The sequence below is a fragment of the Onychostoma macrolepis genome, chromosome 18, assembly GCF_012432095.1.
Source record: "Onychostoma macrolepis isolate SWU-2019 chromosome 18, ASM1243209v1, whole genome shotgun sequence".
Classification (NCBI taxonomy): domain Eukaryota; kingdom Metazoa; phylum Chordata; class Actinopteri; order Cypriniformes; family Cyprinidae; genus Onychostoma; species Onychostoma macrolepis.
This window is the reverse complement of record NC_081172.1, coordinates 29,009,832-29,036,453: the sequence shown is the minus strand read 5'-3', so window position 1 is coordinate 29,036,453 and position 26,622 is coordinate 29,009,832. Positions and strand designations below refer to the sequence as shown.

At 36.7% G+C, this 26,622-nt stretch overlaps 2 protein-coding genes across 2 annotated transcripts; one reads left to right on the top strand and one right to left on the bottom strand.

Annotated features, from left to right (window-relative positions):
• Positions 1–466: 466 nt before the first annotated feature.
• Positions 467–26,618, top strand: si:ch211-71n6.4 (para-nitrobenzyl esterase). The gene is made up of 9 exons (XM_058750531.1): positions 467–543; positions 2,476–3,179; positions 3,334–3,441; positions 20,407–20,603; positions 20,874–21,079; positions 21,821–21,879; positions 21,981–22,148; positions 22,435–22,656; positions 24,263–26,618. Exons 2-9 carry the CDS (start codon positions 2,486–2,488, stop codon positions 24,403–24,405), a joined length of 1,797 nt encoding a protein of 598 aa, XP_058606514.1. The 5' UTR covers positions 467–543; positions 2,476–2,485; the 3' UTR covers positions 24,406–26,618.
• Positions 9,281–11,648, bottom strand: LOC131523896 (intelectin-like). The gene is made up of 8 exons (XM_058750534.1): positions 11,524–11,648; positions 11,288–11,375; positions 11,039–11,173; positions 10,712–10,959; positions 10,430–10,588; positions 10,195–10,315; positions 9,936–10,039; positions 9,281–9,774 (listed from the first exon to the last, which is right to left on the bottom strand). The coding sequence occupies exons 2-8, from the start codon at positions 11,370–11,372 to the stop codon at positions 9,622–9,624; spliced, it is 1,005 nt and encodes a 334-aa protein (XP_058606517.1). The 5' UTR covers positions 11,373–11,375; positions 11,524–11,648; the 3' UTR covers positions 9,281–9,621.
• Positions 26,619–26,622: the final 4 nt, after the last annotated feature.

The window sequence follows — 26,622 nt, the reverse complement described above, 5'->3', positions numbered from 1 at the left end:
AAATAAGGGTTTTGCACCATTCCTGTTACATGTTTTGGGGCTGAACATTATATACGTTAAAGTTATCGAAGGCAGAAAGATACACAATGAATCTCTCTCTCTCTCTCTTTCTCTCTCTCTATCGATCTATTAGGGAATATCAATCTAGAAAATGAAATATAAGAAAATGGTTACAAATTATTTTAATTGAATTCGATTCCAATTCCCATTTCACAAATGCTTTCCCTTGTTCTTTTTAATACAATAAATGAAATGTAAATATTTTTTATATCTCTTAAAATTAGCCTATTTGGCTTCTTACACTTTAACTGATCAACATACGCATTATAAAGTTAACATCATTATTATTATTAAAAAAGTTAAATGTAATGTATGCTTTATTAATGATTTACGTTGTTATTTATAATTGGAGGTGGCTGTGACATTGAGATGTTTGATACAGCAGCCATGTAAAACTCGAGTTATGGGCGGAGCCAGAGACATTAAACGTGCGGGGTTGTTTTGTCTGTTACAGGACGCGCGTGCACGAGCTCTAATGTCACAGTAAGTACATTACATGCGTTATTTTGTCTCCTTTTTTTACTTTTCATATATTATTCAGGGTTTGAAACAAGAACGAGCTATTATGGTTTGTTAAATAAAGATGGAAATGTCTCTTTGAGTGCTTGCGTCGTCGTTGCGCTATTTCAAGGAACGTTAACTTAACTTTCTATCGACGTTAGCAGGGAAAAACTTTTTTATTGTAGATTTGTTATTATTGTTATCATTTTTACAGTTTAGTACACATTTAGGCTATATCTGCTGTGCTAAAACGAGTTCTTCGAGTCTAAATCAGTTCCTCCTCAGACAAGTTTTAACAAGTTTATATTTTGTGTTTCTTCTGTAGCCTCATTTAGTGGAATCTGATTATTTGTGTGGTAATATTTCAACTTTCACCTCATAGAGAAATGAAACCGGGAAAGTGTGGTTTTGCGGTGGTCATTTTGTGGTTTCCGCTGATTATTCGCCTCGTCCTGCGTCTGTCATGACAGCACACACACTTCATGCTGAGACTTACACATAAACCAACACAAACCACACATTGTGAAGCCTGGATCTAAGGCATTTTAATGCTTTATAGTTATGATAGCCACAGGCATGCACGACTCATGATACGTTGTGTGTGTATATATATATATATATTCACAATACTGTTGTTATGCATATACTGTATGACTATATGCACACTAATAACTACTGATTGAGTATAGTGCAGTAAAACACATCATTACATTTCATGAGTTAGGATAGCCTACATTGTGGACTCTCTACAGGTGCAATCATGAATAAGTTTACTGCCATCATACACAATAATTTACTTCTGTATTTTGTACATTATAAGGCTGTTACAGTGTATTCCATTGTATATGTATTGCACAGTATATGAATTGCAATGTGTATTATAAAGCATTATGAATACAAGCTTCACAGAACACGTTTGCATGTTTTTCCTCCCATCTGATAGTATAAGATCACAGTCTAGCCATGAAGAAAATGCAGTTACATTTTATTTTAAGGTGTCTTTGTAACAGTGTAATTACAAAAATAAGTTCTGAGCATTATTAATTAAAAATGTCTATTTACTGTACGGTTTGGGTTTAGTATTGGTTTCTTATAATTATTAAATTTACTGTTATTAATATAGTAAATATACCCTACCTGTCAAAAGTTAAGATTTTTCAGTAATAATAATTAGCCTAATATTTTTTTTATGTTTTTGAGATAAATCTATTATACACACCAAGGATGTATTTATTTGATTAGAAAAAGGTGAATTTTCAGCAGCCATTATTCCAGTATTGAATGTCACACAATTCTTTATAAATCAATCCAAAACATTAAAATAGAAAAAGGTTATTTTAAATTGTAATATTTCAAAATATTTCTTATTATTGTGGTTTTGATCAAATAAATTCAGCCTTGAGCAAAAGACTTCCTGAAAAGCTAGCAACTAGCTGAAATAAAATAAGTTCATGTTTTATTATATTTAATTTGTTTCCGTTAAAGTTTAGTTTAACGATAATAACCTTGAACATTAGGGGCTGCCTGAGTGGGGGAAAAAATGTTTTGTTTTTTTTCTATTTTCATGTTTTATTAAAAATTATATTATCAGGATTACAATTTAAATTAAATGGGACCATCTGTAGTGGCAAATTTACTTATTTTATTAGTGATCTTGATTAATTTATAATCTGAAATAATACTTTATAATCTGTTTTATTTTTCACATCTTTCTCACATAATTTTTTCTAAATCCTTTATGCGGATTTCCATTTAATGAAAAAAAATCTCAAAGTGGTTTCAGACATTTGGACCTCTCTATATATGGTAAATAGAAAGTTGACCCAAAAAATATGGCAGTCTCAGAAATGCAATTTGTTCTTTCGAGATGAACAGGGAATTGACTTGCACTTGTGTTTCCTCTCTCTCTCACAGAGGATAGAAAATGAGTGAGGATGTATATGAGGTCCCTGAGGGGACGGAGTATCGTTATCTAGTGCAGGACGAAGAAGAGGAACAGATACAATATGTCCGTCGCCACTATGTCAGTCCATTCTTGGTGGTGTCACGCAAGTGCATGTTCCTCATCGGCTGCGGCGTGATTGCTCTCCTCTCTCTCGCGGGATACCTGGCTTATGTGGCTGAGACTCCGCCTCCAGGGGTGGCAGAGGTGGAGACAGAGTGCGGTTGGCTGTGTGGGAGCTGGAAAGGCGGAGCTTACTCTTTCAAAGGCATCCCGTACGCTGTACCACCGGTGGGTGAGCGTCGCTGGCGACCCCCGGCGGACCTAGAGGAGGCGGGACAGTGTTGGCAGGGCGTTTACGACGCTACTCGATTCCGTAGCATCTGTGCGCAGGTGCAGCCCCTCCGAAAAGACGGGCAGGTTATGGGACACGAGGACTGTCTGCATCTCAGCGTGTGGACGCCGAGTCTAAAGCCCGCCAAACCCCTGCCCGTCATGGTTTGGATCCACGGAGGGTACCTCCATATGATGAGTGGCCAGGAGAGAGGATACTCGCCCACCGAAGAGCTGGCGGCCCGCACGCAGATGGTGTACGTTAGTCTTAATTACAGGCTCAATGCTTTCGGCTTCATGGCTCTGGAGGTGCTCAGGGAAGGCTCTCCCACCAACTCCTCAGGTAAGGCCCGTACCTGTCCAGTTCACTCAGGACTGCTGTCCATCTCGTTAGCTCTCAGCTTGTCATTACAGCATACTGAAATTGATCAAATGTCATGGCATGAATGTTCTGAATAGTAGTTTACTTACTGGTGTCTTTCTGTTTGCTGTCAAAGGGAATTATGGCTTCATGGACCAGATCCAAGCACTTCAGTGGGTCCAGAGAAATATTCATAACTTCGGTGGTGATGCTAGAAGGGTTACCATATTTGGTCAAAGCTCAGGTACAACATATAATGACACCGAAAAGCATTTGGACACTTGAAATGTCTAATGGTCATCGCATAAGTTAGGGTTTTTCAAACTTTTTGATGCCAAGGACCACCAAAATATAAGTTTACTATCCTTTTAGAGAATGTGAGTTTATTAGAAAAACATGTTTCTAAAATTATAGTAAGTAAGATAAGTTTGTAACTTTATTTTATTACTTATTTATGCTGTCTTTTTTAAGATTTTATATTTTTACTTTAAAATATTATATGGAAAATATTTACTTTCTAATAAGCTAGACTTTTCATATTACTTTTTAATAAAACAGTACGGTTTGTCTTACACCCACTTGTACAATTAATTTGTAAACCTTGGAAATGAAAGCTAAATTAGTTTTTATTTCTAACTGGTAAAAGTACTGTCAATAGAATACAACAAAATAATTATGATCTAGACTCAATCCCGACCATAAAGACAGTAAATGTGTAAAAAAACTGCTATGCTAAAAATGCTAAACATATTTAGTTATATGTTAATGTGGGTGGGTGATACAACCAAAATCTCGTATCACAATATGAGTAATTTTATTTCACAATAATGGTTTATATCGCAATATGGTTATTTTTGCTGGAAATATATATATATATATATATATATATATATATATTTTTTTTTTTTTTTTTTTTTTTCGATATTACAGCAAAAATTAATTCTATCCATAAATAATCTAAGTAAAAAGTTCTCAAACTAACGGAATGCAAGTAATACAAGTCAGTAACAAGCAACAGAACAAATGCATACAACAGAACAAAGATTCATGCCGGACAGATGCAAAAATCAGAATCAGAATGAGCTTTATTGCCAGGTATGTTTACACATACGAGGAATTTGTTTTTGTGACAGAAGCTTCCACAGTGCAACAGAATGATAGCGACAGAACAAAAAACACAGATAACAATAATTAAAAAAAAGAAGAACTAAAAAATAGAACGAGTAAATAAGGAATAAAAATTTACAAATTTACAATTGTATGTACAGGTATATAACAATAGACAGTTGTATGTACAGGTATATTATGTGCAAATTGAAATGTAGACTAAGTATGTGTGTTAGATAAATAAGTGTATAAATAGTGTGTGTTCCACAATTATTGTCAGGTGTTCATGAGATGGATTGCCTGAGGGAAGAAACTGTTTCTATGTCTGGCCGTTCTGGTGCTCAGAGCTCTGTAGTGTCGACCAGACGGCAACAGTTCAAAGAGGGAGTGTGCTGGATGTGAGGATTCCAGAGTGATTTTGCCAGCCCTTTTGCTCACTCTGGATGGGTACAGTTCTCGGAGAGTGGGGAGGGTTGTACCAATGATTCGCTCAGCAGTCCGGAGTCTCCGGACTACCCTCTGCAGTCTTCTGAGGTCAGATTTGGTAGCTGAGCTGTACCAGACAGTTATTGAAGTGCAGAGGACGGATTCAATGATGGCGGAGTAGAACTGTTTCAGCAGCTCATGTGGCAGGTTGAACTTCCTCAGCTGGCGAAGGAAGTACAACCTCTGCTGGGCCTTTTTAACAATGGACTCAATCTGATTGTCTCACTTCATGTCCTGGGAGATAGTGGTGCCCAGGAATCTGAATGACTCCACTGCAGTCACAGTGCTGTTCATGATGGTGAGTGGGGGGAGAGCAGGGGGGTTTCTCCTGAAGTCTACAATCATCTCCACAGTTTTAGACGTGTTGAGCTCCAGGTTGTTAAGACTGCACCAGACAGCCAGCTCCTTAACCTCCTGTATGTGAGCAGACTCGTCACCGTCCTGAATGATGCCGATAAGTGTGGTGTCGTCTGCAAACTTCAGGAGCTTGACAGAGGGGTCTTTAGATGTGCAGTCGTTGATGTAGAGGGAGAAGAGCAGTGGGGAGAGGACGCAACCCTGGGGGGCGCCAGTGCTGATCGTATGGGTGTTGGATGTGTATTTTCCTAGCCTCATTTGCTGCTGCCAGTCTGTCAGGAACCTGGTGATCCACTGACAGACGGAGGTGGGCACGGAGAGCTGAGTTAGTTTGGGCAGGAGGAGGTTTGGAATGATAGTGTTAAAAGCTGAGCTGAAGTCCACAAATAGGATCCTCACATAAGTCCCTGGTTTGTCTAGATGTTGCAGAACATAATGCAGTCCCATGTTGACTGCATCGTCCACAGACCTGTTTGCTCTGTAGGCAAACTGAAGAGGATCCAGTAAGGGTCCAATAATGTCCTTCAGGTGGGCCAGCACCAGTTTTTCAAAAGACTTCATGACCACAGACGTTAGAGCCACAGGCCTGTAGTCATTTAGTCCTGTAATTTTGGATTTCTTTTGGATTGGGATGATGGTGGAGTGTTTGAAGCATGAAGGGACTTCGCACAGCTCCAGTGATCTGTTGAAGATCTGTGTGAAGATGAGGGCCAGCTGGCCAGCACAGGATTTCAGACAAACTGGTGTAACACAATCTGGGCCTGGTGCTTTTTTCCTTTTCTGCTTCCGGAAGACCTGGCGCACCTCGTCTTCGCTGATCTGAATTGCAGGTGTGGGGGAAAGGGGGGTTGCTGGAGGTATTAATGGTTGTGTGGAGAGGTGTTCAGGGTGTTTTTTCAAACCTGCAGTAGAACTCATTCAGATCGTCTGCCAGTTGTTGATTCTCCACAGTGCTGGGGGATGGTGCTTCATTAGTCCAGTGAGTTGGAAAAGCCATTTGATTGAATTCCACTCTGCATCCCAATGTTCATACTATCCATCTTACATGGTATGGAATATTAGAATGAGTGTCTCCCAAAGCATAGCATGTTGAAAAGAGTATGCCATTGGAAAGAGACATTTAAGCCTTTGTGAACGTTCATAGTTCTAATAGCTTAAAAGTTTGAAAGTATGTGTAATGTTTTAAAATAAATGCTTTTTCATTCAATTAGGGCTGTCGCGATAACCGCAATATCGCAATACCGCGCTATTGATGAGCATAACCGCAGAGGAATGCAACAACTGCAGCAACCGCGATATTTCAGTGTTTTCTTTTTCGTAAGGTTACGCCCTTCTTGTTTTACACTTCGTGCATGTGTACTGAATATTACTAATGATAACAATGTGTATCATGCTGATTTGCACAGAAGCTCAGTAAATTTGCACTTAACAAGCCTAAACAGACTGCGAATGAGAGAGAGATCGACTGATCGCTTGCGATTACCTGCATCTGTCCTTCAGGCCTAGTCATTTGTGAAAACAAGTGGCGCTCAAAGTTAAAATGATTTAAACAGCGTGTTTCATTACAAATCTCTGAATGAATCAGCGCTTTTGAACGTGTAGTTGAATGAACGGTTTAAAGACTCACTCAAAGACAGTCTCTTGCCGCCACCTTGAGGCGAAACAATGAAGCTGCACTGACTGACAGCCGTCTAGAACACGCAGGTGAAATATCAACAGAAAAAGTATCTTGCCAGTCAGATTCGAGGATCAGAACTAACTGTTATATATATATATATATATATAGGCTAACAATATACTAATGATCTTATTGTCAGGTTTAAGTTTTGTTATGTGGACCGTTATTTTGTCATTCTCTTCTGTTTACTTCACTTCCTGTTTCAACGCGATTTAGTTTCGTTTTTATTGGTTTCTGAATATGACCTCCTTACATCGTAACACATACACACACAGATTATATATAATATATATATATATATATATATATGCGCTGTAATACCGCATACCGCGCTATTGAGCCACTCAAAATTACCGCAATGGAAATTCATAAACCGCGACAGCCCTACATTTTATTTCACCCTTTTGGACCACCTATATGTGAAACTTGTCCAGCACATTTATAAGATTTAAAATAAAGATATGACTCTTAACTGCATCATTTTTATCAAAATAGAAAAATAACCTGTTTATCTAATAATCTATTTTCTAAAATATTAATCCCGCTTAGCATTTAAAATATTGTGGTTTTCATCAACATTGCTCCAAAATAATTCAACATAAATGAAGTGTATCGTTTTAATGTATATTTCACTAATTTTGTTGTTGACATAGTCACTTTCCAGTTAATATTCTCAAAATGGATAACTCCAATAGAGTTTACTATGAAAACACGAAAGTCTAAAAACCTATTTTTGCATTATTGCTATGTTCTATACCAACACCACTGAGACATTTTATTAGCATAGTGCTCTTATCTGATGTGAGACCAGTTTAACAAAGTGTGTTTTTTAACAATACTGTATGTATTTTTTAACAAAAAAAAGGGGAAAAGTCCCATTTTTGCACATTGGCATTATGTGGTTGGTGTACAAGTTCTCATTGATGGAAGTCAAACAACATAATGTTTGCACCTGCAGGGTCTAGATCAGTGGTTCCCAAACTTTTTCTGCCGGGCCCCCCTTTTGCAGAATAAAAAATGAAGGCCCCCCCCCACCCCCACACATACACATAAACACACCTCCAGGAGGATTTGTTTGAAACATTGTAATTCATTAATGGTAATTAACACAAATTCAGTGTGTGACAACTTACTGAAATAAATAAATAAATAAGGAACTAGTCAATAGTAGAAGCATTACAAGTAAAGCATGCAGCTTCAACATTTATTTATTTATTATTATTATCATTATTATTTTTAACTATGTAACAGTATTCATTGTTTTCAACAGATTTTCTCTTTGTTGTCAAAAATGAAAATTTTTGAACTGCAGGATTTAGACTTATTCTTACTAGTCCCACAGTCTTTTCAGTGACTGGGGTGGGCTTGCTTTGTGCTGCAGATCCTCTCAAATCGGGGATGCAGCTGTGAGACTGCCACTCTTAGCTCATTTTCAATGTCCAGCTTTGATCTGTATTTTGTCTTGATTGAGGCAACTGCAGAAAACCCTATCTCACATAGGTAGGATGTGGCAAAGGAAGGAGTATTGCCAGGGCTCTCCTGCCCAGCAATGGGTAGTCCTTTTCCACTCCAATCCAAAATGCAGCCAATGCCTTGGACTTAAACTGAAGCCTTGTTGTTGAATCAGAGGTGACATCAATGGCCGAAACCAAAACTGCTTTGTAATAATTATTTATTATTTTATTAAATAATATTAAGTCATTTTTGTAAGACTTTTTAATTTAACTCAATTTTAATGATACTGAATTTAAAAATCACAAGCCAATAAAATAACCACGTTTATTGAAAGTAACACAAAATTGGACAGAAAATATAGCCTATTAATATTAAATATCAATCAATATATTATTTTTATTCAGTTCTATGAAACCGAATCGGATATAACTTTTTTTATAGTCCTACAAATCTATTATTATCAGAGCACGTGAGCAGAGCATCGCGTCACGAGAGGGTGGCGTCATTTTACCACCGTTGTGCAGTACATCTGTACTACGTTACATCACAATAGCGCTATTGCAAAAAGGAACAAGTATACATTGAAATTTTCTGTTGGCGCGTTATTTGAGAGGACTTTGCTTTGCGCACATTCATAGAGCGGAATATTCAGCGGAGTGTCACGACGGCAGTGATTAGAGAGAGAGAGAGAGAGAGAGAGCGTGCGCGCTGAATACTGCCGGGCGGCTCGGCAGATATTTTCGGCTCATTGGACCGTTTTTCTCTTTTGAAATTTCGGTGCGTCCCTATAAATATCGGCTGACTGTATGTACACTAGCCTCGCCGCGCCCCCCTTATCATAACTCCGCGCCCCCCAGTTTGGGAACCACTGGTCTAGATAATTTACAAATTATTTTTATACTACAAAAAAAGTCTTAGATGTAAGATATTCCAGTATTATTAGCTCCATTATTGATTTTGCCAGCCCTTCACAGGTTAGCAAAAACAAAGTGTAGTAGTATTGATAATTCACTGGTTTTATTTGAACATAATATATTTGTTTCCAATTTTGAACAGTTGAAACCCGTGAACCCAAGAAACCCATGAACATTGAGAGGAGGTGTAAAATATGAACTAGCAGAAGCTCAATAAAGCTCAATAAATGGCTAATCTGATTTTTTTCAGTTACAATTCAGTTGCCTTATGTGTGTATATAGTATAGAATATATATATATATATATTTATAGTAAAGAAATACATTTGAGCAAATAATTGTGTATGTAACATTCAAGTGTTAATCAATGCTGAATATCTCAGAAAGAAGAAGGGATGGAAGCTGGCGATTATAGATTGATCAAAATGTCAGCGATAAAAGAGAAGCACAGCTGCCTCGGTTATCTCTTTGGAAGCACTCCATCCCGTATTAGTACCATAGCCATCCCAGTCAAAGCTCGTAAAGTCCCCACACTGTCTAGGGGCGGCCTCAGGAAAGTGTCCACCTCCACCAATACAGAACTGCAACAATATGAGTACATTACAAACAACAAAACACACCTACAGACACTTTATTTCTACTGTAAATGTATTGCTATCAATGCATTATGTGGTGATTAACAGCATGTCACAAATGCTGTCCATAGACATCGATTTAAATCCATAATATTTTGTTAACTCACATGTTCAGTGTGACAGGCGGTTGGTTTGACACCTGAACAAAGAGCCATGGCTGCCCTTTCAGTATTAAAGACTCTGAATGCGATGAATCCAGGTGTAGATATTTCTGGGAAAAATGCAGAGAATATATCACATTCAATATGACATGGCTTTCTGATTAAACTGATTGAATCTCAACAAAGATGCCTTGTAAAATGCACACTGCCACTGAATAAAGCCCAGATTTCCTGACTACTTTCTTTAAAAGAGAATTTGACATACGTCTTGAATTGGGACCATACAAATTTTTGTTGTAATCCACATTTCCGGTATCATACACTATTGGAATAGCAGGTCCATTATCAGTGATGCATGCCCCTAATCCAAACCTCACAGGGAATTTCTAGGAAAATGGAGATAAAAATTCAGTATTTTTGTAATTTCACAAAATTGTAATCTTTAACTATATTTTTTGTGAGTGTTTCAAACTCTAAACTAGTATCCAAGTTCATCTGACCTTGAATAAATAGAAAAGGTTTCCTCCGTAGAGGGTTAAGAAGTGATTTTCAGTGTGGTATCGCAGGATGGAGGTAGCGGACCACTGTTCCAAATCAATATTATTAGGAACATGCCACACAGACACATCTTGTGCCACAATGTCATAGTATCCAGGGTTCTGTGTCAGAAAGGAAACAGACTGTCATTTCAAATTCTACATAAACATCTTTTGATTGTCTGTCTAGTGTCTCAGTGCTCCTATTTAACTAGGGTTGTAAGACCATAAATGTAATACAAATACCTTATAATCATCACTTGTAGAGGACTCAGCTGTTCCGAATGTGACTGTGTTCGCCCATGTCCCCTCACCATCAGGCCGGTTTGGGTCACTGCCCTGCTGATTAGACCAGCGATCACCAAGAGTACATTTTCCATACATGTTGTTTTCATGAACACTGGCAACCAGCGTCCAGCCGCCGCCAGCAGTGGTCATATCACAGAACGTCTGGTAAAGGACTCCTCTTGATGAGTTCAGATAATATAGACCATCTGCATGAACAGAAGCATTCCTGAGTCACTTAAATGCAGGTGTTACTTAAGATAAAACATTAACATAAAATGAGCATACCATCATAAACCTGATACTTTTCATGCAGTTCCTTGCAGCTTCGAGCAGCTTGTTTAATTCTGCCCTGAAATATTGCATCCTCAAGTTTGGCCTTGGTATCACCGGTTTTGACATATGGTACTTCTTCTTGATCCACTACAACGTGAGACATAAAGACTTAGTGGAATGTTTTGTGATACAAAATGTAATTTTCAGTGCTTTAAAATAAATTGATTTCAATCCAAACAAATGATTGCATATATTACTTACAAATTATCACACTTGCAGCCTCACAGAGCCATAAATTCAGTGAGAGACTGAAAAGGATCCCTAAAAACATTGGTGTAAGAACCATAGTCTGCAAACACATGGAGAAAAGTTCGTCACAATTACACTCAAAGCTGAAATTAATGTTATTGGTTCCATGTATCTGTAAAAGACTGCTATATAAGCATATAGGCTACGTATATTTTAAAATGTCATTTTTATGGTACAACAACTCTTACGTTTGTTTCTTGTCTTCACTCCTCTGAGTTGGCGAACACTGCTGAGGCTTTTGGCTTCTGGCTGAGTCTGAGAATGAAGTTCAGACATACTCGCTCAGGATACTTATACTCACTCGGGAGCATAAGCGGGACGTGGAATGAGGAAGTATACTTGAGCCAAAGCCAAAAGTGTGTTTGGCTCTGGCTTGTGGAAAAGGGTACTACATTGGGGGTTTTTTTTGGGCAGCCTGTATTTTATTTTCCGCATTCCGCTTAGTCGCATTTGACCTTGGACAAATCATTCGGTCCACATTGCCCACACTGAATGTTTTGGTGGGGTCAAGGCCTTAAATTGAATTAAATAAATTCATGAATAAAATAGGACAGAAACCAATAATAATATATGAAGAGTTCAGATGCAAAAGCCTCTAAATGCCATCTGAAATTTTCTTCTAAAATTAGCATTTTTCTCAAGCTCCTATATTTATGTTCAGTTATTTCATTTTAATTGCATAGAAAAGGACCTATATATTGCCATTAGAGTAATATAACTGAACCTAAACATAGCAGCCTGATAAAAATGCTCAGATTTTAGATGGCACTTAGAGGCTTTTGCATCTGAACTCTTCATATATTATTGAATATACTGCAAATGCAGTTAACACAATGTTAATATTGCATTTTGTCACACAGAAATGGACATTGACAACAATGTACTGATTTTGAGCTAGGATGCTACAAACTGATATTTTGAAGAATGTTTGGGACAGAACCGTTTTGGTTACCATTGACTTCTATTGTATGGACAGAAAACACAGATATATTTATACTTTTAGAATAACATGAGGGTGAATTAATTATGTACTTACAGACCTCTGATACTTACAGTACAGGTCATACAACAAATATTTTGGAAAATATTCCATTCAAAATAGTTAAGGACTACTTTGTATATCTCAGACTGACAATTATTATATAAGTTGAATTTTGTCAAGTTTTTTTCAAAACTCAAATGTAATATAGAGAATTGGAAAGTCTTGCCTTCATATGATCAGACGTATAAACTCAATAAAAGTGATTTCTCTTCCTAGATTCTAGATGTTTGTCAAAATCTCCCAATTTTTCTTACTTCTGCCTTTTTTAAGGAACTGAATTCTACAATTTTGTCTTATGTTTGGAACTATAAGACACATCAGATATCTAAAATTCATCTACAAAAGCCCAGGTCTGTGGGTGGTCTGGGTCTGCCAGTATTTAAACACTGTTACTGGGCCAATGTTAGGGCTTTAATGTGCTGGGAGAAGAGAGCACCGGGAGATCTGACCCCTGATGTTCCTTTGTGGGTGCAAATGGAGACAAGCCTGGCTGGGACCTCATTAGCTAGCATTAACATTAGTGAATAAGCTAAGTTTTGTGTTGAAAAATTCAATCAAAATTTTAAATCAAGTATAAGAAAAGTCCTGTCCCTGCCAGAGACCTCTGTGTATACACTACAATCATTCTTTTTAACCCCTATGGTCTGACAGAACCTATTTTGGATTTTGGACTAGCATATTTGATTGGTAAATTGCTAAGGCCTATAATAGGCTTCTTCTGCTGGCGACGGAAATTGCTATCTTTTGCTTTTCCTAACACACCTCTAGCCTTCCAAAAACTACCAAAGGCCCTTACACTGGGTATGATCATGGCCAAGAGACTTGGAGACTGGAAGTCATCCTCACCTCCCTCTTTTTGAATTTGGTCATCTCTGTCATACAAACGAAAAGACTCAGATTTCTATGGTCTAACTCCTTTGAAAAGTTTTGCGCTGTCTGGGGATCATTTCTTGGATATTTAGACAAATTAGGTGCCCAAGCGACCACTAATGTTTCCTATGGGGGTTGAGTTGTACATTACCTTCAGTTATTCCAGATGATTGACTGTTTAATGAACGTGTAGTTATTATAATTTATGTCAAGGATTTTATATATGTTTTTGTTTGTTTGTTTTTTTGTGGGTGTGTGTGCAGTCTGAGACAACGTTGTTTGTTTGTTCTGTGCTTTACTTTGAAAAATCCTTAAAACACATATACATATATATATTCTTCCTCGTTCCACGTTCCACTTATTCTCAGATAGCCTACTCTTAATTTTGCTCCCAAGCAATGTTCCCTCTAATAACTAACTACTCCCTCTTGTAACTTTTAACTTTAATGTGTTATTTATATTTCATTTGACCCTTTATGCAACTAAATGATGTACATTTTAGGTTACTCAAGAAAACATTTACAGTGCTGCTACTTACCTGTGAATTCTATTTAAAAAAATCATTTAAGTCAGTGCAGTGGAGTCGGAATGAACCCCGAACATCCTAAGCTCAAACCTTTTATACCATTACAGTTTACTAGTCTTAATGTAAATGAAGTTGCTCCTGTTGTAACAGCTCCGGTCGGTATGTTAATGAAATTCTGACGCCCCATTGTCTGAGATGGGTCTCAGTGTCCCACACTCATTTCAATTCTACAGTTGGTCACCGTTTGCTCAGGATGTGATCATCCCAAATGGTGCAGAAACAACATAACTGTTAACTTTCTTCTCCTCTATAATAATTAAGCCATTTTGGGAAATGAGCATGATCAAACATCTATTGTGGAATCTATGTCGGGGTAGACTACAGTCTCTTACAACCTGTGTGCAACTGTAAGTGTCTTGGAGTTTTGTTTCCACTATTTCCACTGCTTAATCAAGCCACTCTTCTTTAAAACATATGATGACGTTTTATTTCACATGATTGCATTTGCATTGACTCTTGTGTTGAGCCATTAAAGCGTTTGATTTCTGCAGCACATCATTCTCCTTTCAATTAAACTTTTAAACTGCATTCACCGGTTCTAACGGTTCTAACTCGCAACTAGCAGTTTGCCCGACCATTGCACTTGTGCTGCGTCCCAATTTGCCTATACAGGTGCTGGTCATATAATTAGAATATCATCAAAAAGTTGATTTATTTCACTAATTCCATTCAAAAAGTGAAACTTGTATATTATATTCATTCATTACACACAGACTGATATATTTCAAATGTTTATTTCTTTTAATTTTGATGATTATAACTGACAACTAAGGAAAATCCCAAATTCAGTATCTCAGAAAATTAGAATATTACTTAAGACCAATAAAAATAAAGGATTTTTAGAAATCTTGGCCAACTGAAAAGTATGAACATGAAAAGTATGAACATGTACAGCACTCAATACTTAGTTGGGGCTCCTTTTGCCTGAATTACTGCAGCAATGCGGCGTGGCATGGAGTCGATCAATCTGTGGCACTGCTCAGGTGTTATGAGAGCCCAGGTTGCTCTGATAGTGGCCTTCAGCTCTTCTGCATTGTTGGGTCTGGCATATCGCATCTTCCTCTTCACAATACCCCATAGATTTTCTATGGGGTTAAGGTCAGGCGAGTTTGCTGGCCAATTAAGAACAGGGATACCATGGTCTTTAAACCAGATACTGGTTGCTTTGGCACTGTGTGCAGGTGCCAAGTCCTGCTGGAAAATGAAATCAGCATCTCCATAAAGCTTGTCAGCAGAAGGAAGCATGAAGTGCTCAAAAATTTTCTGGTAGATGGCTGCGTTGACTGTGGACTTCAGAAAACACAGTGGACCAACACCAGCAGATGACATGGCAGCCCAAATCATCACAGACTGTGGAAACTTAACACTGAACTTCAAGCAACTTGGATTTTGTGCCTCTCCACTCTTCCTTCAGACTCTGGGACCTTGATTTCCAAATGAAATGCAAAATTTACTTTCATCTGAAAAGAGGACTTTGGAGCACTGAGCAACAGTCCAGTTCTTTTTCTCCACAGCCCAGGTAAGATGCTTCTGATGTTGTGTCTGCTTCAGAAGTGGCTTGGTAGCCCTTTTCCTGAAGACGTCTGAGCGTGGTGACTCTTGATGCACTGACTCCAGCTTCAGTTCACTCCTTGTGAAGCTCTCACAAGTGTTTGAATCGGCTTTGCTTGACAGTATTCTCAAGCTTGCAGTCATCCCTGTTGCTTGTGCACCTTTTCCTTCCCAAATTCTTCCTTCCAGTCAACTTTGCATTTAATATGCTTTGATACAGCACTCACAGCCACACCTTTCAGTAATGACCCTCTGTGACTTACCCTCTTTGTGGAGGGTGTCAATGTTCGTCTTCTGGATCATTGCCAAGTCAGCAGTCTTCCCCATTATTATGGTTTCAAAGAACAAGAGATACCCAGAATTTATACTGTAGGGATGGTCATTTATTGAAACTCAAATGTAAATATTCTAATATTTTGAGATACTGATTTTTGACTTTCATGAGCTGTAAGCTCTAATCATCAAAATTAAAAGAAATAAACATTTGAAATATATCAGTCTGTGTGTAATGAATGAATATAATATACAAATTTCACTTTTTCAATGGAATTAGTGAAATAAATCCACTTTTTGATGATATTCTAATTATATGACCAGCACCTGTATACTACGCCCTTAAAATATGTACTATTTTGATGAAGAAAGTGAGTGTGTAGTAGAAGAGTAGGCAAGCTTTGGGACATTATTACGTCATACAGTTGCGTTTTTAAAGGGATAGTACACCCAAAAATGAATCTGCCATGTTTGTAGTTTTTTAACACTTTTTATTCTTGTTTGTAGTTCTGAACCAAATCTTTCGCCCAAAGCACAATGGATTGTGAGCAATATTAGCCATTAGAGTGTGCACGGATCCACACTTCAAAAATCTATGTGAAATGGTAGACCATCCATGGACTTTTGGCATACTGATAGGCTTCATCACTGTGTCTCCTCTCCACCAGTAAGCTGGTGTGTGGTAGGCGTTCTGGCGCAATATGGCTGCCGTTGCATCATCCAGGTGGATGCTGCACACTGGTGGTGGTTGAGGAGATCCCCCACCTCCTCACAATGTAAAGTGCTTTGAGTACCCAGAAAAGCGCTATATAAAAGTAATTAATTATTATTATTAATTATACTCTTTTCAACATGCTATGCTTTGGGACACACTTATTCTAATCTCACATACTATTTAGGATGCATAGTATTGGGACGCAGGGTAGAATTTCGATCACATGGCTTTCCCAACTCATTTTTGCATCTGTCCTGTGTGTGGCATATTATTTATTCTTCGCGGTCCCGACATAAGAAGCGAGCAGCCGCACGCGCACGCAGCTTATAGGGAACATTGCAGTCTTCACTGTATGAATTAAATACACAATTATTCTTCTTAAAGCTACAAAAAGGTTATTCAGTGACGAATATTGAGCTGTTTGATTCACATTAAGCAGCAGGTATATTATGCTGCTGTCACTTTAAGACCTAAAGCACAGGTGCAATATACTGACATACATCCGATTTTCTCTCAACTGGTTACGTTCACTCAAGACATTTTGACAATTTGACATATTTTGTGTGTATTTGGCAAATTAAATGCAGAGCCACAGACATGACGTACAGGGGAAAACATAAAAGATACCATAGCCATGGATTAAGAATTTGTTCCCATGACTTATTAATTCATTCCCTCGCAAGACAACGTGACTGATTGCGTTAAGGTTATTAAAAAGGAAGATTAATAGCAAGCAAATAGTGGAGAATAAACAAAGCCCAACTATCAATCGAAAGGTTCATTTGCAGTGTTTTACACACCCATATCTGCAAACATTTGCTAAACATGTTTTATAATCACATATGCCATAAATCAGCACCAAAACTCTGTTTGCTGTGCTTCTGCTATGCTGTAACCTGTTCATATGGCCAGCAAAATGAATTTGCACTGCTAATGTTTGTGTCTGAAACCTTCCTTTGTGAAAAAGATTTATATATAATATAATTTATATAATTAAAAAAGAGTACATAGTATGGAAATAATATACTCAGTCCCACTTTATATTAGGTGGCCTTAACTACAATGAACTTACATTTAAATTAATAATTTGGTACAATGCACTTATTGTGTACATACATGTTTTTACATTGTACTTGTATTTTAAAAATACCTACAGTATATGTAATTACATCTGTAATTAATTTATTTAATTACATTTATAATTTCACTGTTGACCCATCACTTACACCTTAACCCACACTTAAACTTACCCATACCACCAAACCTGCCCCTAACCTTACCCGTATCCCACCTCAATAGCAGCAAAAGTGTTTTGCAATAAAATATGAACACAATAAGTACATTGTACTTATTGTTTGATGTAAGTACATAGTAGTTAAGGCCACCTAATATAAAGTGTGACCATATACTTTAATATATTTATGATATATAATATATTTATATACTTTATGTAAGTTTGAACTGTCTAAGAATATATGTAAGTGTGAACTGAATGTGAGGTTTTAAGACTCTTAATTGCATGTTATTAACAAATGAAAAATGTATTATAGTTTAAATTTATATTAAATGCAATTTAACTTAAGAGTACTATTTTTGACCCATTTAAGTAGGGCTTAAGTACATCTTTATATGTTATTTTATAATTACTTCTATTGTTTTTGAAATATGGTTAAATTGTACTGCTGAATGTACTGACACGCATTTATGGTAAACATAAATTATACTTTAATGTCATTTGTACTGAAACTTGTTTGTCATGTATTTAAAGTACCCCTATTATGGGTAATGAAAGGTTCATATTTTGGTTTTGGGAATCCTCAACAACAGGTTGACATGCATGCAAGGTCATAAAACACTTTCATTGTCTTATAATTAGGGTTGGGTACCAAACTCGGTACTTTTAAGGGTACGGACCGAATTGCGTCGGTACTACCGAGTATTGATTCACATTAAATCATTCGGTACCAAATTTCGGTACCTGAGAACGCATTTGGGCGCATACGAGAGAGAGACAGAGAGAGAGACCCAGTGACATGATGTCACCCCTGCAACTCTTTAAAACACAACACACAGGGCAAACTGAAAAGTGTGCTTACATTTCTAGGGTCATATGGTTTCCGCGAAAAGGCGGACAGGATGACGCCTGTCATAAAACGCCTGTCCATTCATAAAAACGGAACTTACTCTATAGCGCGGAATGCCACGGAATTCGTCAATTTTTGGTTGAATAAAAGAATGTCTGTCACTTAATTCGAATTGTGATATGAACTAGTGTATGTGAATATTAAAACGCAAAAAAGACGGTTTAAATATGAATCCTGCATGTTCCGTTAGTCTCGGTATGTATGAATGAATGTTTTGTTTACTACACAAATACTGAAGCACTCTACATCTCACAACATGAACACATGAACTTACAGGCTGTGAGAGTCACTTCATGAGAATTTTACCATTGCTTTTGAGAAAACTAGCATCATATCATACTGTATACACAGAAACTTCACGGCAACCTGTCAAAATAAAAGTGCGGTTTAACATGTAACAGAAATATATTACTCTTGTATTACTTTTGTACAGTATAATGTACGTCTTTATATATTCCATTTACTGACAATTTTAAATAAAACAATTAAATGATAAAAAATAATTATTACAACCACATTAAGGACTTAATTGTAGAAAAAAATACTATTATTATTAAAACTTTTTTAAAGGAATATTCACACAATTTTTCTACCATGTATTAATGTTAACAGTAAACCTTTGTTTGTTTGCCAAAAAATTAAAGGGTTTCATTTTCATTTGATTAAAAATAAATAAATGTTTCATGCCTTCATTTGATTATCAGAAAAAATAAAACAAGAATTTCTGGAAGAAAAAAAAAGAAAATAAATTGTAGGGCCCTATTGTTCAAAATGTTGAAATTGAGAGTTTTGGACTTATTTTTTCACTGAAATAAATGTTTTTGTTATTACACAGAGAGTAAAGTACCGAAAAAAGGTACCGTTGGGTACCGGTACCGAATTTCAGATACCGATACCGATACCGGTACCGTACCGGTTCAAATGTGAACGGTACCCAACCCTACTTATAATATGCATTTATTTTTACCTTATTTGCTCAATGATTCGTAAATGATTCGCACAACGATTTATTTTTTCCAAACTCCTCCTTTGCATTACGCTAATCTGTGGTGATTGGTCCAATTAGTCTCATTTTCATTTTACCATGCCTGTAATGCCTGATAAAGCTGTGTTTGTGAGAGCAAAAAAAACAAAACAAAAAACCCACTATTTTTACGGCTCCTGAAGTGGCACCTAGTGGCGAAGAATGAATTTACATTTTCATTCAGACCAATGCTAAAAGACCAACAAGTGGGTGGGCAATATGCAAATGTTTCATGTTGACTTAAACATGAAACGGCTTGGGATTCGTTTTAAAAACGACTCGTTTCAATGATTCAGAGTCAGCTCTTTCTTTTGAGAGACAATAACTTTATACACGGTGTACTTTCGGATTTAAAACTTTGCAGGTTGTTTTCATTCACTTAGAGCTGTGTTACACACGGCATGAAAGATAATTGTCAAAAATTCATAATAGGGGCACTTTAAATATATTTGTAAATACACATTTACAATGATGTAGTTGCACACAGACATTTTAATTATATACTTATATTATGTAAATGTATTAACACTACAGTAAAAATTATAATAAAGTACATGTGCTGGAGTATGTTAGGTAAACACATCAAAATAATTGTTCTTTAAACACAGCAAAAGATTTGGGAACACTTTATTTCAAGGTGTCCTTGTTACATATACTTGCTATTTTAATTACAATAAATTATGCATAATGACATGCAAATAACACTGACAGTCTGAACAAGGCTTTTAGTGGCCTTTATTTATTATCATAATATATTGTCTGCATGTAGTACAAGTGCCATTCAATATAATTAAGCACACTTCTTTTTCACAAGGGTTAGTCTTATTAATGTATATGAAGTATTTCTCTCCCTGTTTGATCATAAGGAGGAACTTCGGTTTGGACTTTGATGATGTCTCCACTAGCCAAAGGACTGTTTCATCGCGCAATTGACATGAGCGGCTCGTATGTGTATAATGCTTCCCTGGAGTCAGCAGAAAAAGACAACTTAGAATTCCTGAGGAGAACTGGCTGCAAGAACGCCATCTGCCTGAGAGGACTACACATCGCTCAAGTCCTTCAGGTGAGAAATTTATTGCCGAGCTTGTAACCTTCCACAGCAAGGCAGCAGCAGAGTCACGGCTGACTAACAACAGCCTCAACCTATTGGCCCCTTCGTCCGTAAACTCTCTTTGATAAATCATCAAACCTCGACCGGCTGCCAGATCTCGCCGAACGCTCAATGAATTCCCAATGAAAATCTGCCGATGAGGTTTAATTTTTCTAAATGGTAGTAATATATCAGAAATGGGTCTGTGGTTGAATTAATGTCAGTGATTTGTATCTGACTCAGGCAATCCCGTGGCAGCAGTACCCAGCATGGGCAGCCGATGAATTAGCCGATCTTCCAGTCAAAGGGGTTTTTCTTGGCCCAGTTGCAGTAATTGACAACTATGTTCTCAAAGCTCCTCCATTCGAAACTTGGGAGAAGGGTGGAGACGGAACCTATAACGATGTCCCGTTTGTGGTTGGAACAACTGAACAGGAGACTGATTTTAGGTAACCTGCTTTGTTCGTTTTTCATCTGAAAAACTGTCAGGATTGTGCGCCATTCAGAATTGAATTGGGAATGCCTTTAAAGTTCATGAATTTGAATTTAATTAGCAAGTAGGTGCATCCTTTAGTTATAATTTGGATTTGACTTCAATGAATGAAATTCAAATAAATATACTTTTAAAAAATATTATATAGTATATTATTTGTAGAAACATATATGATATTTATAATCATTGTTTGAAATGCCACCTATATAAATGTGCATTTAATAATTGTAATTATTTAATGTTAACATATTTAATTTAAAAAAAATGTTGTAATATACTATATATATATATATATATATATATATATATATATATATATTAATATATAGAACCTATAATGTTCTTGTTTATTTAACAAGTATTATATATGTAGTAAGTATAATTAAAATCTAATATAATAATTAGATTTTATTAATACATTAAGAACGCATCTGTTATAAATAAACATGATTAACCAACTTATGTATAATTAATCATTACATGTAGTGTTGTCATTTGTAATTTAATTTTAATTCATTTGTGTCAGTTTTGACACAAAATTTGTATTGGTCTAATGAAATTCCTCTAAAGCAATTCAGTTAATTCCTCTTCATGTCATTTCAATTCAAATGGATTTTAAGAAGCCAGTTCATTACGCAGTGATTTTGCCCAACCCTGGAAATTACATGAACATGACATGTATGTCTTTTTACTTTAGTCCGCCGTATAAAAACATCTCAACATGGACTTGGGGAGACTATCGGTGGATTGTGACAAGTAAGTCAAATCATAACAGACATTTCAAAAAATGAATGAATGAGTATCTATATAAGTGGACATGTTTTTCCTCACCACGTCTCTGTTGATCGTTCACTCAGACAAACTGACCCCTTTTGGAGAGGCCCTGACCAATCAGGCGCTCAGGCTGTACAATAGCTCAGCCCCGTGCCCGACCTCTGACCGGTGCCCAGAGAGGCTCTTCACTACCATGGTCTCTGACATGAGGGCCACCTGCCCCAGGAACGACCTGGCTATGAGAGCTGCAGGTTCAAATTAATTTTTCATTGCAAAATTCACAATTAAAGGCAATTGAGCTTTATCAGCACTCTAAATATTTTATCATTTGTGAGCTCCAATAAATATTTCATGGTAAGTGGCTGTATAATAAGAAGGATAATAAACAGTGAGCTGGTCGTTATCTCAAAATAAACCCATTCAGGAGGATACAAGACCGCTCTGCTATTGACATTATGCTACATTATGCTTAAATTTTTGATCCATAGTCAGTTTTTTAAAATCTAAATCTTTGCATTGATGTCTCATGTATTCCAGGAGCCTTAAAGAGCCCAGTGTACCGTTATCTGGTGACTTACACTCCATCAAAACAGGCAAACGCCTCCAGCTGGCTTCCCTTCCCCAGTCGCTTTGCCTTTCATCTTCTAGACAGCCTGGCCTTCTTCAGGGGTCTTGAAATGGTGCTGGGGACCCTGTCACCGGCTGATATCAGCTTCCAGGAAACGATCACCAAGTATTTTGTACATTTTGCCAAAGAAGGTAATGTGAGATTTCCCATACTACTAATATAACACTTGAAATCTATAGTAAATGCTTGACCCTATTTCTTGAGATTTAATGTTAAATACATTCGCTACCGTTCAAAGGTTTGGGGCCAGTGAGATTTTTATGTAGTTGCTGAAATAAAACAAATCTTTTATTCAACAAGTATGCATTATACACTGATCAAAAGTATAATATTACAAAATAATATTTAAAAAATGTATATGAAGCAGCACTACTGTTTCCAACATTAATAATAAGAAATGTTTCTTGGACAGAAAATCAGCATATTAGAATGCTTTCTGAAGGATCATGTGACACTGAAGATTGGAGTAATGGTGCTGAGAATTCAACTTTGCCTCACAGAAATGTTACATTTTACAATATATTACAATAGAAGACAGCTATCTTAAATTGCAATAATATTTCATAGTATCAATTTCTTTATACTGTATTTTGATCAAATAAATGCAACTCTTGTGAGCATAAGATACTTTTTTTTTAATTTACTGACCCCAAACTGAAGTGGTAGGGCATCTAATATGCATCATTGTTTTCATAAATGAAAATTAATTGAACAAGAGTGCAATACCAGGCTTCTGGAATTTAAAATATATATATATATATTTTATACATTTTTCCTAAAATCCTAACATTTTTCATTGATATTATATAAACATTTTAAGAAAACCCTCCCATGAGCTCTGAAGGTTTTAACAAAACACTTCTGTTAAGCCACAATCTGTGAAAAATCCAATATGCTTATTATACTTTTATTATAATGACTTCTAGTTAAATGTTTTATAACATACTGTTGTTTCTGATTCATTTGTCATTCACAATGCATCATGGGACGACTTTCAACACACCAGGATGCCACTTCCAAGACCAGGAATGTTGGATCAGATCCCAACAGAAGATTTTGTCTGATATCCAAAACTTGTCAACAGCTAGTTTTCTCAGTTAAAGGGATAGTTCACCCCAAAATGAAAATTACTGCACAATTTACTCACCCTCAAGCCATGTGTATATGACTTTCTTCTTTCAGACAAATCCAATCAGAGTTATATTAAAAAATGTCCTGGCTCTTTCAAGCTTTATAATGGCAGTGAATAGTGGTTGAGATTTTGAAGTCCAAAAAAGTGCATCCATCCATCATTAAAAGAGCTCCACATGACTAAAGGGAGTTAATACTTCTTGTAATGCTGGGTGATAAAACAATTTTCTTCAATAAAACGTTAACAAGAGTTTGATAAATGTTATGCACCAAAAGCAGAAGGAAACAGCACTACTCATCTGAACTGCGTCACATGGAGCATTTATCCACGTGGCTCAAAGTTCAAACGGCAGCGCAGCGTGAGCCCACTAGAGCAGATGCATTTACTCGCTGATAAGTCTCGGTTACACAGTGCTGTGAGATCCAATGTGAAGCTCTTGAATTCAGTGGATTGGTGATTTAAACTAGTTTAAATCCAGATGAAACAGCACTGACAAACACGAGAAACACTGCGCAACTGCACAATCCTAAGCTGGTTGAAACTGTGTGTGATCAGTGTGATCAAATCTTGCCTCTAACGTTCCAAAACTCTTCATAACCTCACAGGTAGGATGCCAGAGGAGTGGCCAGAGTTCCCCTCACGCGTCGCCCTACTGGACAAGAACATTTCTTTCGTAACTAGCTACTCTCGCGAGAGGTGTGGCCTGTGGGAGGAGAACGGCTTCTACTCGTACGCCTGGATCAACTGAGACACCATCATCATCATCACTGGTTGTATCGATCCATCCACTGCATTTCCATCTGACTGTGTGACACCAGCAAAGCTTTAGTGTGTGATTATACAGTACTGACACATTTTAATAAGACTAAGCAGAGCCTGGAGTGTATTTTGCGTAGTTGTTTGCACCTACAGGTAAATAGGTGTGTTTCCATAGGAAAGGAAAATCACTGAGATCTCTTCAGTGTCTCAATCGTTTCTTCTAGATAGCAATGAGATTAAATCGAGCTCAAATGAAGACTCTGATCTTTCTAATGGGGAAAGTATATAAAGTTAGACACCACAATATCTGTTTTTTCCATGACCAAATTGTTTGATCTATCTTCTGTTCTGTCATTTTTTCTTTCTATCTCTCATTCTTTCATTTTATCTGTCAGTCTTCTATCATTCGTTTGTTCTGTCTTATCAGCTGAGCTGTGAAAGAGCAACTTCTGCGTTTAATTTAACTTTTACAAGCTGAGAAGGGAATTGAATTTACTCAGTGAGTCTGAATGTGCATTTGAATGAGTGAATTCGGAGGCTGTTTTAAGCCATAAATCCCCATTATTCAGGTTTTTTCTTGTTTGTTTGTTACACTAATCGGCTCCATTCATATATTTACCGAATATAACCAGTCTGCTGTTTCTAAACCTGTTATTCTTTGATTGTGTGACTAAGCAAATCCAAAGCTTTGACATGGATGAGAAGCCAGGGACACAATGAAGGCCTACAAAGGGATAATGCGGCTCTCTGATCGCCCTCTTTTAATTTAACTGCTGTGCAAATAAGACTGAAGGAGGTCTTACGCTTACACTGATCTTTTGTTTGTATGTAGATGCCGTAGATCCTCGCTATCGATGCAATAACAGAAGGTGACATTTATGTGTGTTTTTATACCTGTGATGAAAGGGTCTTTTACCACTCCTGAACAGACTTTAGTATCAAGGCCTTCGGAATCAGGAACATCGTAACGCCTGGAGCACTATCAAACAAAATCTGATCCAGGAACAGTTGTGTTTTATAAGACGGCCCCATTTCCCTGGCAGGGCTGAATGAATGGAGAGGTCAGAGGCCGGTCTGGCCCTGTGCAACAGGATGAAAGACATCCGTTGAATAAGAGCACATGAAAGCCCTGACCTACATACAGACTCCTTTTTAACCCTGTAAAGCCTGACATATTAAATAATAGTGCAAAATTATTATTTTTTTAATTCGAACAGTTTACTCAATTTTTAGAAAAAAATTAAAACATGTTTTTTTATAGAGTATCATATTTGATACATCAGGCTTTTACGGCTCATATAGTATGACATGAAAATATGGAGCTCATACTCCGAAAGAAAAAAGTTTTATTCAGAGGCTCAAACTGAGCAAAAATATGCAGCCTGGCGCAGATATAAATCAAAGTGATCTTTATAACAGTATAGCATGACATAAAATAACACTATATTGCATATGTCTTAGAAAAATTATATTTACATTCTTAGTTTTATAATGAACACTCTAGTTTTTATTGTGGGGCAAAATATATAATGCAATACAATGTTGATTGAGAGATGAATAAATAAACATTCCTCAAAAGCCTGATGGATCATATTTGATTATTATATTTGATGTTTTTCTAAAAATGACATACGGAAAATCAAGTAAAACTAAGCTTCAGTCCAGTAAGTGTTATTCTTAAAATACTACTGACAGTATAGAAGTTCTTCTTACATTGCTTCAATGACAAAAAAAAAAAAAAAAAAGTGTACAAATTTCACAGTAAAAAGACGTGAATCACAACCTGAAAGTAGACATTTTTATTATACTAAAAGGGCTTTTACTTGCTAAAAAAAGTATAAACTATTAATCAGACAACAGAAGGTGTGTAGTAGATTGTGTACAATAGGTTTTTCCTCAAAGTTTTGGTCACGTCGATAATTTAGAGGCAAATATGACACTGTAGACTTTACAGGGTTAATGTCAGCCAGGCCAATATTCTACTGGTTTCATTTTTTATTAGGGTTAAAGGGTCAATACTTATGTGCATTAATTATTCCATTCACAATCTTGTTTGTTTTGCACTTTATCTGTAATCCTTCTGTCATAAAATGATTGTATTGAATCAAAGTCTTAAACAGCTGTTGTGGGGATTTCAATCTTTATTCACACAAATCTCAATAGATTCTTCTCAACAGGCTACAATAAATAGCTTTTATTCCAGACG